Source organism: Bos indicus, chromosome 29 (assembly GCF_029378745.1).
Source record: "Bos indicus isolate NIAB-ARS_2022 breed Sahiwal x Tharparkar chromosome 29, NIAB-ARS_B.indTharparkar_mat_pri_1.0, whole genome shotgun sequence".
In the NCBI taxonomy this organism is placed as follows: Eukaryota; Metazoa; Chordata; class Mammalia; order Artiodactyla; family Bovidae; genus Bos; species Bos indicus.
Genome location: NC_091788.1, coordinates 32600869 through 32613990, shown reverse-complemented (window position 1 = coordinate 32613990; position 13122 = coordinate 32600869). Strand labels below are relative to the sequence as shown.

At 49.2% G+C, this 13122-nt stretch overlaps 1 protein-coding gene across 4 annotated transcripts in view; it reads right to left on the bottom strand.

Annotated features, from left to right (window-relative positions):
• Positions 1-13122, bottom strand: part of FLI1 (Fli-1 proto-oncogene, ETS transcription factor) — a 131879-nt gene that overhangs the window by 61171 nt on the left and 57586 nt on the right. For all 4 annotated transcript variants that reach the window (XM_070782496.1, XM_070782497.1, XM_070782498.1 and 1 more), the window contains exon 2: positions 12-223. In XM_070782496.1, coding sequence (XP_070638597.1) covers positions 12-223 — 212 coding nt within the window. The remainder of the gene's footprint in view (positions 1-11; positions 224-13122) is intronic.

The window sequence follows — 13122 nt, the reverse complement described above, 5'->3', positions numbered from 1 at the left end:
AGCGGGCTTACCTGGACCCATTCATGTGGTCGTACTCGCGCTTGACGTTGACCCTCACTGGCTGGTTCATCCACTCCTGCTGCGGGGGGAGGGGGTTGATCTTGTGGGGCTGGCCGTAGTCGGGGCTCCCGGAGGCGGTCATGTCGGCCTTGGGGAGGTGGGCCGCCGCTCCGTACGCGGAGTCGAAGAGGGACTGGTCGTCGCTCACCACCGACAAAGCCTCCTGGAGGGCAGAGAAGGACACAGAGCCCCAGGTCACTCTTTAGCCAGTGTCACTCCTCACCACCCTCCCTGGGAACCCGCGGGCTGGTCCACAATTATGCAAGCTTGATGTGTTCTTTGCAGATGACCCTGGGTGAGGAGGGAGTCTGGGCCGTGGAATGGGGACCCCTAGGAGTGTGTTCCTCCGTTGGTTCTGTAGGCTGGGACCCCCAGAAAGGAGGGTGGGGAGGCTGAGGCAAAGAAGAATGGTTACACAGTACACACGTGATGCTGGAGTGGTGCTTGGAACAGATAGACGGACATGCCCCTTCCTGGCCAGGAAGCCGCCAAGCTACAGGGCATATGAGAGGGAGCATTGCTCTTATAGGTGAGGCCAGTGAGACCCACCCGGAGAGGTTAAGTATGTGGCTCAAGGTCACACAGGGGAAGGGTGGGGCCCCTCTCATTTCAGTTTCCTTCTCTGTAAACAGGCATAAGAATAGCTTTTTCAGAGGTGATGGGTGATTAAATGAGAAGACCTTGGTACAGGTGTCTAGCTTGTTTGTTTAGAGGTGCTCCAGGATGTGCTGAGCTTCTTACATATCAGAGATCTGGGTAGGGGACTGCCTGCTTCCCTGGCACAGAGTGCTTCATCATCCCTTCCTGTCTGACTCCTTGAGATGACAGTTTCCAGTCTTAAGTGGGATGATTCTGCCCACCCAAGAAAGAGGGTGGAGTCTCAGCTCTGTGGATGTTGTGGAGGGGGGGTCAAGTCTGTATTTCCCACGTGTGCTATCCCATCACCTGCTGGGATGGGGGAGATGACAGATGGAGAAAGGCAGCGTCGCACTTTCCAGACATCTACCAAGCAGAGCAGGGTAATGAAACTCTCCCTTCCATCCCAGTCACAGCAGATCACAGGGACCAGGTCATGGCCTGGGGTGTGGTGGTCACTAGGTCACACAGTTCCACCAAATTAAGTTGATCGCACTTCAGAAAGGAGGTCACAGTCTATAATCTAGGATTAATTATAATCGATATCATCTGTAATTATGCAATCTGTAATCTTGGAGATGAGATGTAATATTATGGGAGAAATGCCCAGAACTGTCGCTGCCACATAGTGACACCCAATAAAGTTACCTTTGATGGTTATCAGTTTCAAATAAAAGTTCTCTTAGGCCAGCAGGTCTCTCTCAGATCTGATAAGGTCTGAACTGTTCCCTTAAAATTTGCATGTTGACACCCTAACCCCAGTTCCTAAGAACCTGTGTTTGGAGATAAGATGTTTAAAGAGATGACTGAGTTGAAACAAGGCCCTTTGGGTGGGTCCTAATTCAATATGGCCGGGAATGTAAATTGGTACAGTCACTATGGAGAACAGTATGGAAGTTCCTTAAAAAACTGAAAATAGCACTATCATGAAAGTGAATGTGATGCAATCCTATTCCTGGGCATGTGTCTGGAGAAAAACATGATCCAAAAGGATACATGCACCTCAGTGTTCATTGCAGCACTGCTTACAATAGCAAGACATGGAAACAATCCAACGTCCATGGACAGAGGAATAGATAAGATGTGCTCCATATATACAATGGAATATTCCTCAGCATTAAAAAGAAGGAAATAATGCCATTTTCAGCAACATGGACGGACCTAGAGACTGTCATACTGAGTGAAATATCAGAGAAGGAAAAATATCCTATGACATCCCGTATATGTGAAATCTAAAAAGAAATGATACAAATGAACTTGCTTACAAAACAGAAAAGAGACTCGCAGACTTTGAAAACCAATTTATCGTTGCCAGGTGGAAGGGATAGTTAGGGAGTTTGGGAATGTCACATACACACTGCTAAATTCAAAATGGGTAATGAACAAAGACCTACTGTCTAGCACATGGAACTCTGCTCAATGTTATATGGCACCCTAGATGGGAGGGGAATTTGGGGGACAATGGATACATGTATATGTATCGCTGAGTCCCTTCACTGTTCACCTGAAACTATAATAACATTGTTAATCGGCCATACCCCAAAACAGAAAGTTTAAAGTTTGAAAAAAAAATTTTTTAATAAAAATTTTTTCTATGCAAACAAAAAAAAAAGAAGAAGAAGAAGAGAGTATCTGGACACACAGGGGACACCGGGAATGGTAGGCACGGCAGGACCACCAAGTGGAGAAACAGCAAGAAGGCAGCCATCTGCAAGCCAAGGAGAGAGACCTCATAACCTGCCAGCACCCCAACTTGGGACTTTCAGCTTCCAGAACTGTGAGAAAAAAATACATTGCTATTGCATGAACCCTGTCAGTGGCATTTTGCTGTAGCAGCCCTATGACACTTTTGCCCCCAGACCTATAAAATTACAATCCACTCTACCAGCTAACTTTCTCCCAGGGCCATCCTCAACCCCAGCAGGAGGATAGCCATACTTCAAAGGGAAAGGCTCTTCTGTGGCTGTTTCCGGCTGGGATCAGGGAAGAATTACTGGAACACAGTCCAGGAAGTCTGCTCCCGCACAGGAGGCTTTGCAGAGTATAGACATGGCCAGAGACGGCAGTTTCAAAGCTGAGCTGCTGGCAGAGTGTGGAAAGGACAAGGGGGTCCCTTGACTCAGACCTGAAATCAGCTGGGTTCCTTCAATTTCCACCAGCTGTCCTATGCCATGCTGTCTTCTCTTGCAACCTCTTTGCTGTGAACCCTGGTTTTGCCATCTGCTTGGTCTGCTGACTTGACAACCTGCTTCTCTCCTTCCTGACCTGCCCTCTGCAGCGATAATGATGCTTGTTATCTTTTGGCCCTTACCAGAGCATCACGAGCCCTGGTCCTGCCTCCCAGGCCTCCTGGCTTCCATTATTTCTTCATCTTCTCCCCTAACCCAGAGGAAAGGAGATGGAACGAATGCTTTAATTGGAAACTCCTAGATTTGTGCATGATCAAGAATGCATGTGAGCCACTCTCCACGCAGACAAAGATACCTGGTTCCGTGTTCAGAGGAAAGCTGTGCTTCCATCTGTCAGCAACCATTTGTCTGTTGGTTATTTTATCCATTGTTCTTTTCAATTAAGGATCCGCCCTGACTGCACATCCCAAACCAGGGGTACGGATAGCCAAGCACATAGTGGTTCCAAGTTGAAAAGTGTGGCATTGTTATTTTGCAGAGGGCTGAGTGTGAGCCCATGAACTTCCTGGGGTTCTTTCTACACCAGGAGCCAAGATGCATTACCAGCTAGAAACTATAAATGCCCTTTTGGTGATAGAGGTGGTAAACATTCATTAGTTCTGCTACAGAAAGAGACTATACACCTAAGGATTCAGGCATTGTCTTTGGCCATGGAGAGTGGCTCACATGCATGCTTGATCATGCACAAATCTAGGAGTTTCCAGTTAAAGCATTTCTTCCATCTCCTTTCCTCTGGGTTAGGGGAGAAAATGAAGAAATAACAGAGGCCTGGGAGGCAGGACTGGCGATAGTGATGCTCTGGTAAAGGGCGAAAGACACCTAGCATCATTATCCCTGCAGAGGGCAGGTCAGGAAGCAGAGAAGCAGGGCTGTCAAGTCAGCAGACCAAGCAGATGGCAAAACCAGGATTCACAGCAAAGAGGTTGCAACGGAGGACAGATAAGACCAAGCCAGGGTTTCCAGAGGCTGACCATGGACAGACCTCTCAAGTAGATGAGAAAGAATACTCTATAGAACAAAGTGCAGTGTGGTAAACGGTACAAAACTGGTTAAAACTCATTTTGGAATAGAAGTTTCCTTTAGTTCACAAAGAAAACTCCAGTCAAGGGGCCACGTCATGGGAGGAGAGGACCCTGGTTTCCTCCAGGACATATGTCCTGTCCTCCGTCCAGTCCTGCCAGCAATTTCCTCTGCTTTTCTCTTTCGGCCTCTTTCCTCTGTCAGCATATGCCCCCTCACCCAGTTCACCCTGCTCATTCCCCTGCCAGAACCAGCTCCCTTGCGAGCTGTAGACAACCAGAGCTCAGAACCCTCCCAGAGCATCCGTGACATCAGTCATCACAAGTCTGTTCTTGTCTGCTGTGATCCCAGCACTAGGGGTCGTCGCAGCTGCCCACCATCCGTGGTCCCCGCTCATGACTTCCGCACGCAGCTCCTGCCCCCAGGCTCGCTGTCTCCACGGCTGCACTAAACGGGCCCTCAGTGCCCTCCTGTGTCTGACACTGTGAGTCCTTGCCCTCGGAGCATCCTTTCTTTGCCCTCTTGGCCGGGCGCATATCCAATTCTACCCATTTTGTAGGTGAATGAAATCTTCCTTACTCCGTGAAACCTTCCCTGATAATAATGCCCTCTGACTCACTTGAACTTTTAAAGGCCTAGTGAGAATACAGCTTGGGTAGACATACATGTGTGCGCGGGCACGTGTGCGCGTGTGCACACAAACACACACACACACCTGTTTGCAACCATTCATAGCGAAATGGCTTTTTTAAACAAATTTCATCAGAGTGTGTAGAAAAGAATTGGTGACTGGGAGAAGCTGGGAGAGAGAGAAAATGCAGGAGAATGGTTCCTTGCCTGGCCTGGACTGAATCAGAAAACCGAACACAAGCAGGGGGGACATGAGGACCATCAATGCGAATCATACATGTGGGGAGACCAGGGCCCAGGCAAGCTGATTTGGGATTCAGGTGGAGCATGAGCGCTGGGGTGATTTGCGTCTGAAATAGCAGCGCTTTGCCACACAAGGCTGAGTGCAGGGGCTTCCTGGTGGTCCAGCGGTTAAGACTTTGCCTTCCATTGCAGAGGGCCTGAGTTCAATCTGTGGTCCCTCAAACCTAGGGCCAAAAAACCAAAACATAAACAACAGAAGCAATATTGTAATAAATTCAATAGAGACTTTAAAATGGTCCACCTGGAGAAAAAAATCTTAAAAGAAAAGAAGCCTGAGCGCTTTGAGGGTGTCCAGAGACCACACCCGCAGTACAGTCTCTGTGGCCAGTGGCAGGTCTCCTCTACACTGCTTTGGGGGTGGCGGGTGCATTTCGGGGAGACAGACATAGAACAGGAAGACACCGCAGGGGCACAGTGTAGACTGATGGCTGCCACCGTATTGCGCTACAGCTTCGTGTCCCCACTGGGGGTCCCGGAAGTCCCTGGGGGTGATCTGATGGGTGCGGGCACCAAGGGGCTGCTTTTCTCAGCTGAGAAGGCAGACGGATCAATGACATGCTTGTAACGTATTACCTATGTGTAGCTGTTGCTATTTACTCCATGTCTTAGAAGCTGTTTTGTTTGTGTTTGTTGTTGCTTCTTGTATAGTCTCTCAATCATGTCTGACTCTTTGTGACCACATGGGATATAGCCCGCCAGGCTCCTCTGTCCATGGAATTCTCCAGGCAAGAATACTGGAGTGGGTAGCCAGTCCCTTCTCCAGCGGATCTTCCCAACCTAGGGACTGAACCTGCGTCTCTTACGTCTCCTACATTGGCACCTGAGTTCTTTACCACTGAGCCGCCAGGGAAGCTCAGAAGCCATTTACTTTTACTTAAATACTTAAAGCTTATAAACGTTTCAATGTGAAAGTCTTTGCTGCTGCTAAGTCGCTTCAGTCGTGTCCGACTCTGTGTGACCCCTGAGATGGCAGCCTACCAGGCTCCCCTGTCCCTGGGATTCTCCAGGCAAGAACACTGGAGTGGGTTGCCATTTCCTTCTCCAATGCATGAAAGTGAAAAGTGAAAGGGAAGTCGCTCAGTTGTGTCCGACACTGAGCGACCCCATAGACTGCAGCCTACCAGGCTTTTCCGTCCATGGGATTTTCCAGGCAAGAGTACTGGAGTGGGGTGCCATTGCCTTCCCCGGTGAAAGTCTTTACTAGTACTTAAAACTCTTTACAGGAATGAGTCCACAGTTGGTGTTCCGTTCTTTTACACTGAGGGATGGTTTCTAAATGTTTAACTCTGGGAGGATGGGCTGAATATAGAAAGAGTATCAGCATGAAAGTTCACACACTACTCTCAGAGTGGCTGGGTTCCTTCAGTTCTCCATTTGACCTTGGGAATGACACTGATCCCTTCATTCAAAGGGAGACAAGTGGTTCTTCAAAGACTTGTTGAGTCTAGGTCGCCATAGAGCACCCTGCAGGGAAACTGCCCTTAGTGGGAAGGACAGAAGCAGGGCCCTAATCCCGGGTGTGGCCTCAGTCTGAGGTCTCTCATGGTCCCCATCACGGTCCCTGCGAAGTCAGCCCTGAACTGCTTAGTAACTGGATTCTATGAAGCACATGCCTTCTCTCTGCTGCATGCTGGGAACAAAACGCCTGTTCATCAGGATGCTCTGGCCCCTCACCACTGCATCCTAGAGCCAGAGGGAGGTCCTAGAGCCAGAGGGAAGCACAGGGCTCCTGGGCTCCAAATAGGGAAACAGTCGAGCACATCAGTATCCTACTTGACCCATTTACTAGGGCACTCAGGCAAGGGCAACGTCTTGGAGCGGCAGCTTGAGTTCCAAGCTAACAGGATGGTAACACTGGCTGTAAAAATGCTGACCAAACCGTGTCAGCCTTCCTTCCCAGGATCTCCTGCTGGCTCTGGGAGCCTGCAGACATGCACAGCCAGGGGGCACTTGTCTTGGTGCAGATTGTCCTTTTTACCCAATTTGGGTAAGGTTGCCTTAAATACACATCACTTCTAGTACATCTCATTACAGAAGAAAGATCAAAGTAGCAGATGATTATCATATTATTTATTAAGTGCATGTTTCTTTGAGCGATCTAATTTAATTCTCCCTGCAATTCTATAGGGGATGTGCTGTTATCACCTCTGTTTTTTTCTGATGAGGAAATAGATACTCAGAGAAGTGAACTAACTAGCTCAGGTGACGCAGCAACTGAATGTGACCTGGGATTCTAATTCAAATCTGCTGTCTGGGCATTGAACCACGACCATCCACCTCCTGGTTAGACTGTCACCTCTTTGAGGGTAACTCTTATGTTTGTTGAAACATACCTAGAGCCTGATCTTCGGAGTCAGAGATTTGAATTCCAATTCAAGTTCCATCAATTACTCACCAATACACCACCCAGTGCAATTCATTTACAATTTACAAACGTCATTTTCTCATCTGTAGAATGGGGATAATAACAGTCCCTAAGCTGACAGATTTAGAATAAGTATAAAATGAGATAATATAAATGAACTCCCTAAATCAAGTGTCTAAAGTTCTCCCAGGTGGCTCAGTAGTAAGGAATCCACCTGACAATACAGGAGACTCGAGTTCAAATCCTGAGTCAAGAAGATCCCCTGGAAAAGGAAATAGCAACCCACTCTAGTATTCTTGCCTGGGAAATCCCATGGACAGAGGAGACTGTCAGGCTACAGTCTAAGGAGTTGCAAAAGAGTCAGACACAACTGACATGTTACTAAAGTTCTTAGGACATAGCAAACAAACAAACAAAAAAATGTTTTTAGGGACTTTCCTGGTGGTGCAATGGCTAAGACTCCACACTCCCAGTGCAGGTGATCCAGGTTCGATCACTGGTCAGGGAACTAGATCTTGCGTGCCACGACTAAAAGATCCCGCATGCCACAACTAAGACCCCATACAGCCAAATAAATATAAATAAAATTTTTTAAAAATTCAAAAAGAAGTACAATGCTGAGAGATTCTATAGGAATGCCATGGGAACCTCTGGGTTGGAGATGCAGTTTGGAGAAGGGAAACAGATAAAACCAGAGAGGTACCTCCTTCTCAAATGTGTTGCCTACTTAAAAGCAACCAAGTTTGCCTAAGGTTCAAAACAAGCAGGTTTGGAGATAACAGATTTGTAATGTGGATTCCACGGACTTCTAGAGAAGAGAGCTTACTTCTTACTCTGTGCTTCTCCTCCATGCAAACCATCAGATTGTTTCCTTGCAGCCTCAGTCTGCTCTCTCTTTCTAGTTTCTGAATTCAGGCCTCTAGGAGGCACAGACGAGGCTCAGAAATCATCCTGCGAAAGACAGGAGGCAGTAGCAGCACCCACTCATCCCGCTGTCCCTATATCAGTCCTACAGTATCAGAAGAATGCCGGGTGCATGACTGTGAATTCATAAATAAATAAACTTCCCTTATTTCGGAATTTGTCATGTATACATTTTGTTTCTTCTCTTTTCCTTTTTTTTTTTTTAAATACCAGCAGATGTGTCTCCCACCATTTGTTTTCCTTAGATTAAGTCCAGGCTTATTTTCCACGCTCACATCAGTTGAGCGATGGGGGGGATGTGGTCAGAGCCTGGCCACATGACGGCCTGGCTGACATTAGTGATGAACCGAGGACCGCGTCCCCAGACAGCTTAGCAGAGATGGAGGCAGAGAGGGAAAAGCCTCTGGAGCAGCCAGCAAAGGCTGAAGAGGGTGATGTGAGATGTCCCCTATTCCCTGCAGGAGGGCAGGAAAGAAGTGTCTGCCATAGTCCATGTGCAGGAAGGACACACAGGAGCCACAGCGATGGGCCAGATGGAGTCAGAGAAGGAAGAGACCCTGATTCTTATAATGAGGCTGAGTGTTTATTTCTAGCACAGGGAATGACCCAAAAGACGGGGCCCCAGAACAACCAACCCTACACTGGTTCGCTGCCCACCTCTCCCCGGTGCTGCCCCAAGTCCTGTAAGGACAACTTTCGGTGGCCAATGAGCTGTGCTAGAGGCAATTTGAAAAGATGTCAAAATCAACCAGATTGACTTCCCTGCCGCTCGCTGCCTCTGCTCCAGGAGTCCAAGACTCCCAGACCAGGCCTCTGGAAAGCTAATCCCTGGGTCACCACAGGAAGCCACGAGTTGTGGCTTTTTATTACATTCTTTGCATAATGACATAAAGTCCCTTCTCCTGGCAGCCAGAGAGCATATACAATGCAGACAGGATTCCAGGGAGCAAAGTCCTCTGGCTTCTCTGTTTTTGGAAACCAGCAGGCTCTGCAGCAGTGTGTGTAGGGGCAGGGCAGGGCGGGGCAGGGGGTTGTGGGGGGGAGCGTGGACGATGCTCAGCACAGTCTCAGCTGACGTGTCAGGAGAGGTGGCTCCTATGAGATTGCTCAAACCTTCGGCTTCCCTCTCCTTTTTAACAGCCAGCCCTGTGCCTGATTCTGGCTCATTTTTTTCCAATACAGGGAAGGCAGGTGCGAAAGGGAAGAGGAGGCACATGTTTGGCAATGATGGATCAGGAAGAAGGTGAAGACATGGATCAATCACCCAGATTGATCTGAAAGCTCTTTAGCACAGAGCAGTGCAGGTGCTCCCACTCAGGTCAGGAAGGTTGTCTTTGCCCCAAAACGGCCACAGCAGTATTTCCAATCTTGGCCACTCCCCACCAAGAGGCCATGTCTATTCCCCTCCCTGTGAACCCAAAGGAAACTTTATGATACCTCCACAAGTGGAAGGTGGCAGGGAACTTCCCTGGTTGGTCCAGTGGTTAAGAATCCACCTTCCAATGCAGGGAATGTGGGTTCAATCCCTGGTTGGAGAATTAAGATCCCACATGTCACGAGGCAACTAAGCCCACACGCCACGACTAGAGAGAAGTTCGCACACCACAGTGAAAAATGTTGCATGCTGCACCTAAGACCAAAGGCAGCTGGGTAAATTAACTATGATACGTATGCACGCGTGCTCAGTTGTGTCCGATTCTTTGTGACCCCAGCCAGGCTCCTCTGTCCGTGGAATTTCCTGGGCAAGAATACTGGAGTGGGTTGCCATTTCCTTTTTTCAGGGGAATCTTCCCGACCCAGGGATCAAACCCGCGTCTCTTGTGTCTCCTGCCTTGGCAGGCAGGTTCTTGACCGCTAGCGCCACCTGGGAAGCCCGAGGATGTTAAGATCTTCCCATTATTGAAAAGAAAACGAAGTGTCCAGAGGATCAGCGCTTGCCTTAGGTCCTTCAACTAGCGATTCTCCAATCTGTAGCCCAACTGCAAAGCTCTTCCCCCAAACTGTTCCCAGTTTGGCAACTCGGTCTCGCCCCATCCTGGGTTGTGTCGCATAGCCAAAATGCCCCTGGAAACTCAGAGTGCCAGGCTGATTTCTAAAGTAGCTTATTGAAATTTCTAATCCCATCCCCACCCCCACCTCCAGTCCTCCACCAGCCACCTTGTCACTTAAATCTTCACTAACTGGGGAAGAGGGGGGCTTCTGCCATGACTGGCCCGGCGAAAGGCAGTCAGCCAAGTTCCTAGAAGATGGAATTGGAATCCTTTGCAGATGAAAGTACTTTATTTAATGGAGTTTAATAAATTAAGGGAATGAACCTAAGTGCGTTCAGAGGAGAGGGGCTCGGCGTTCCATACAGGCAGGCCACGTAACAGAATCCAGAGCCGGAGGCCCCTGTTAATCATAGTCTCCCATTAGAGGCTTCTCCACGTCTCCCGTGGGTCTCTACCTTTGCCTGTTGACATTGAGTTTTCACAGTCACTTTTTTGACCATAACCACATTTAAAGGGCATCTCTAAAGATCAAAGTGAAAATCTCCTCCCACGGAGAACGAGTCTACTGTTGAAAAGAAGAAAAGTGCTGAATGTGGAAACTAACAGGAAGGCGGACTGATGGTTAGTCTGAGCTCCAAGAAGGGAACATTTTACAGTATGTTGACCTTTCTGTGTCTTTACAGTGGGTCTGGCCACACTTCAAGCTGCTTTTTCTCAATGACAATGGGGAGCGCGAAAAGGCCAGCCATGATCTGCTGTGTATAATTTGACAATCCAGGGACCACACCCCTCTCCAATAATAAAGAGTGACCTGATCACAGAGGTGGACCCCAACGTGCCCAAGGGGCAGGGCAGCATGAGGGTGGGATATGAGGGCTCACCCTGGTTGGAAAGCTTAGACGGAGCCCGTGAAATCAAGCCTGTATAATCAAGCCTGTGTTCTTCTGCCAATTTTGATGGACTGGAAGGGTTAAATAAAGCCCTGCCAGGTACAAAGGGATGAGGATGAAGAGGGAACTGGCAACCATCAAAACACAACCACAGAAGCCATGGGAGACTCTGGTAAGGAAGGCATTCATCCTGGATAATGGACCAGACATAAGGTCCCAGTAGATTTCACTGCTCATCACTTGCACTGGGACTGTATCCTGCCTGGCTGCACAGCGGTGGCTGCACTCGTCATTAACAATACTGGAAGCTTCCATATCGGTGGCTGAAGGCCACTGCTCTGACCTCTTCCTGTTCTCTTCTGCCCTGGGGATGAACTAAAAGGTCAGGATTGGCACAGCAGGTCCTCCAAGACTCAGCTCCAAGACAAGAGGTTGATACCGTGGTGCCCCTATGGCACATGGATGGTTCTATATCAGAATGTTTTCCCTGCCCTGGAGTGCGTTTTTCTGACTGCGGAGGTGGTGGCACAAGAGGACAGTTGAGGATCTGGGTGGGCTGGGAGCAGCCTTGTCCCCCAGAGGATCCCTGAGCAGGTTTGCTGCAGGAGAGGTCAAAGGTGAATGGGTAAAGGAAGCAAACCACTTCACCACTCTCTTCACTCCATAGTGTGATGCTGTAAAGTCTGTTTCAATAAAAGACACAGTGTGCCAGCTGCGACAACGCGGGGTTTTATTGGCTGTGCAACTTCGGGCAAATTACCTAACCTCTTGGTTCCTGGAAAATTTTAACTGTCTTCCACTGAACGTTTAATGCTCTTTGACGATGATGAATGGCTGCAGTGCCCTGACCACAGAAAGCTGAAAGCTTGGAAGCAGCAGCCTGGTGGGGGTGGCTGCAGTATTTCCTTGAAGCGTCTGAATTCCCCCACAGTGGGGGTGATGGAACGGCCTGGGAGAAGGGACATGGTCCCCTTGGGCTTGGTCTTCGTGGCTCTGGCCTGGTAGCTGGACCAAGAGGATCTCAGTCTGGTCTGTGATGACAAGGGAAGAGGGGGCAGAGGCAGCTCAGATCTGAAACGATGGGCTCCCCCAGGGGGAAGCAGACTCTCAGTCTACCAGTGGTGATGAGACTTTCTGCCATTGTTTGCAAACTCGAGGAGAGGAGGAAATGTAGGCAGTGTGTACCCTCAGGAACTTTTCCAATTCTAGGGGTCCTGAGACCTTTCTCATCCTTTCTCTCAAAGACCAAGAGAAGCAGCCCAAAGAGAGAGACCACATATATCGTAATCACTGCTTGCATCTAGCAGCTTGCACAGTTCCTGGCACACCTACTAGGTGTGCAAAAGATTTTTCGGATGGATAAGAACCCCAGAGCATGATGGGAACCCCAGAGCACGATGAAAAACACCGAGAGCCTCGCTCCCCACCGCCAGTGCCGCTGCCACCAGCCAGACTTCCCACTCGCTCTTGGCCATGAGACATTAAGCCTTGCACCCAGGCTTGTCCATTTTTTTAGCCAGCCACACCCAGTGACCGTTTCTTGTTCATGTTTAAATGTGAAGCCACTGACCGCTCCCCCAACCCGCCACCCCCGACAAGGACTTGAGGTCCTTTTCCTAGAAGCTGTGATATTATCCGCTGATGTCCTCATGTGATGGTTTCCATGACAACGGGTGCCCTCATAATCACAGGAAGCCCAGGAGGAAACAAGCACACAGGGGCCCTTTGCTCTGTTCTTTCAGCTACACCCAGGGAGCGTCCTGGCAGTAGGACAAAAACAAAACCAGCCTCAAGGAGCAGGCTGTCGATGTCCGTGAGCCCTTCTGGCCCCGTCCAGGGAGAGAGAGGAGTCCACTTCACCTTCACCTAGACCTGGGTCCTAGCACAAGACCCCTGTTGACTTCACTTCCCTCAGGGCACTGGGCAAAGAAGAGCCCAGATCCATTTCTAGGTTCTTCATGGCTGTTTCCTCTTGGTGACTCGTGCCCAGGAAGCCACACTGGGTGACCTTAGGCCTATCCCATCCTGACTGTGCAGGATCTCTAACTTTCACATCTGCATGAGTCACTCTACTCAAGGTGTCTAGTCCTTCTGTGGTCCCAGGGCATACGGTT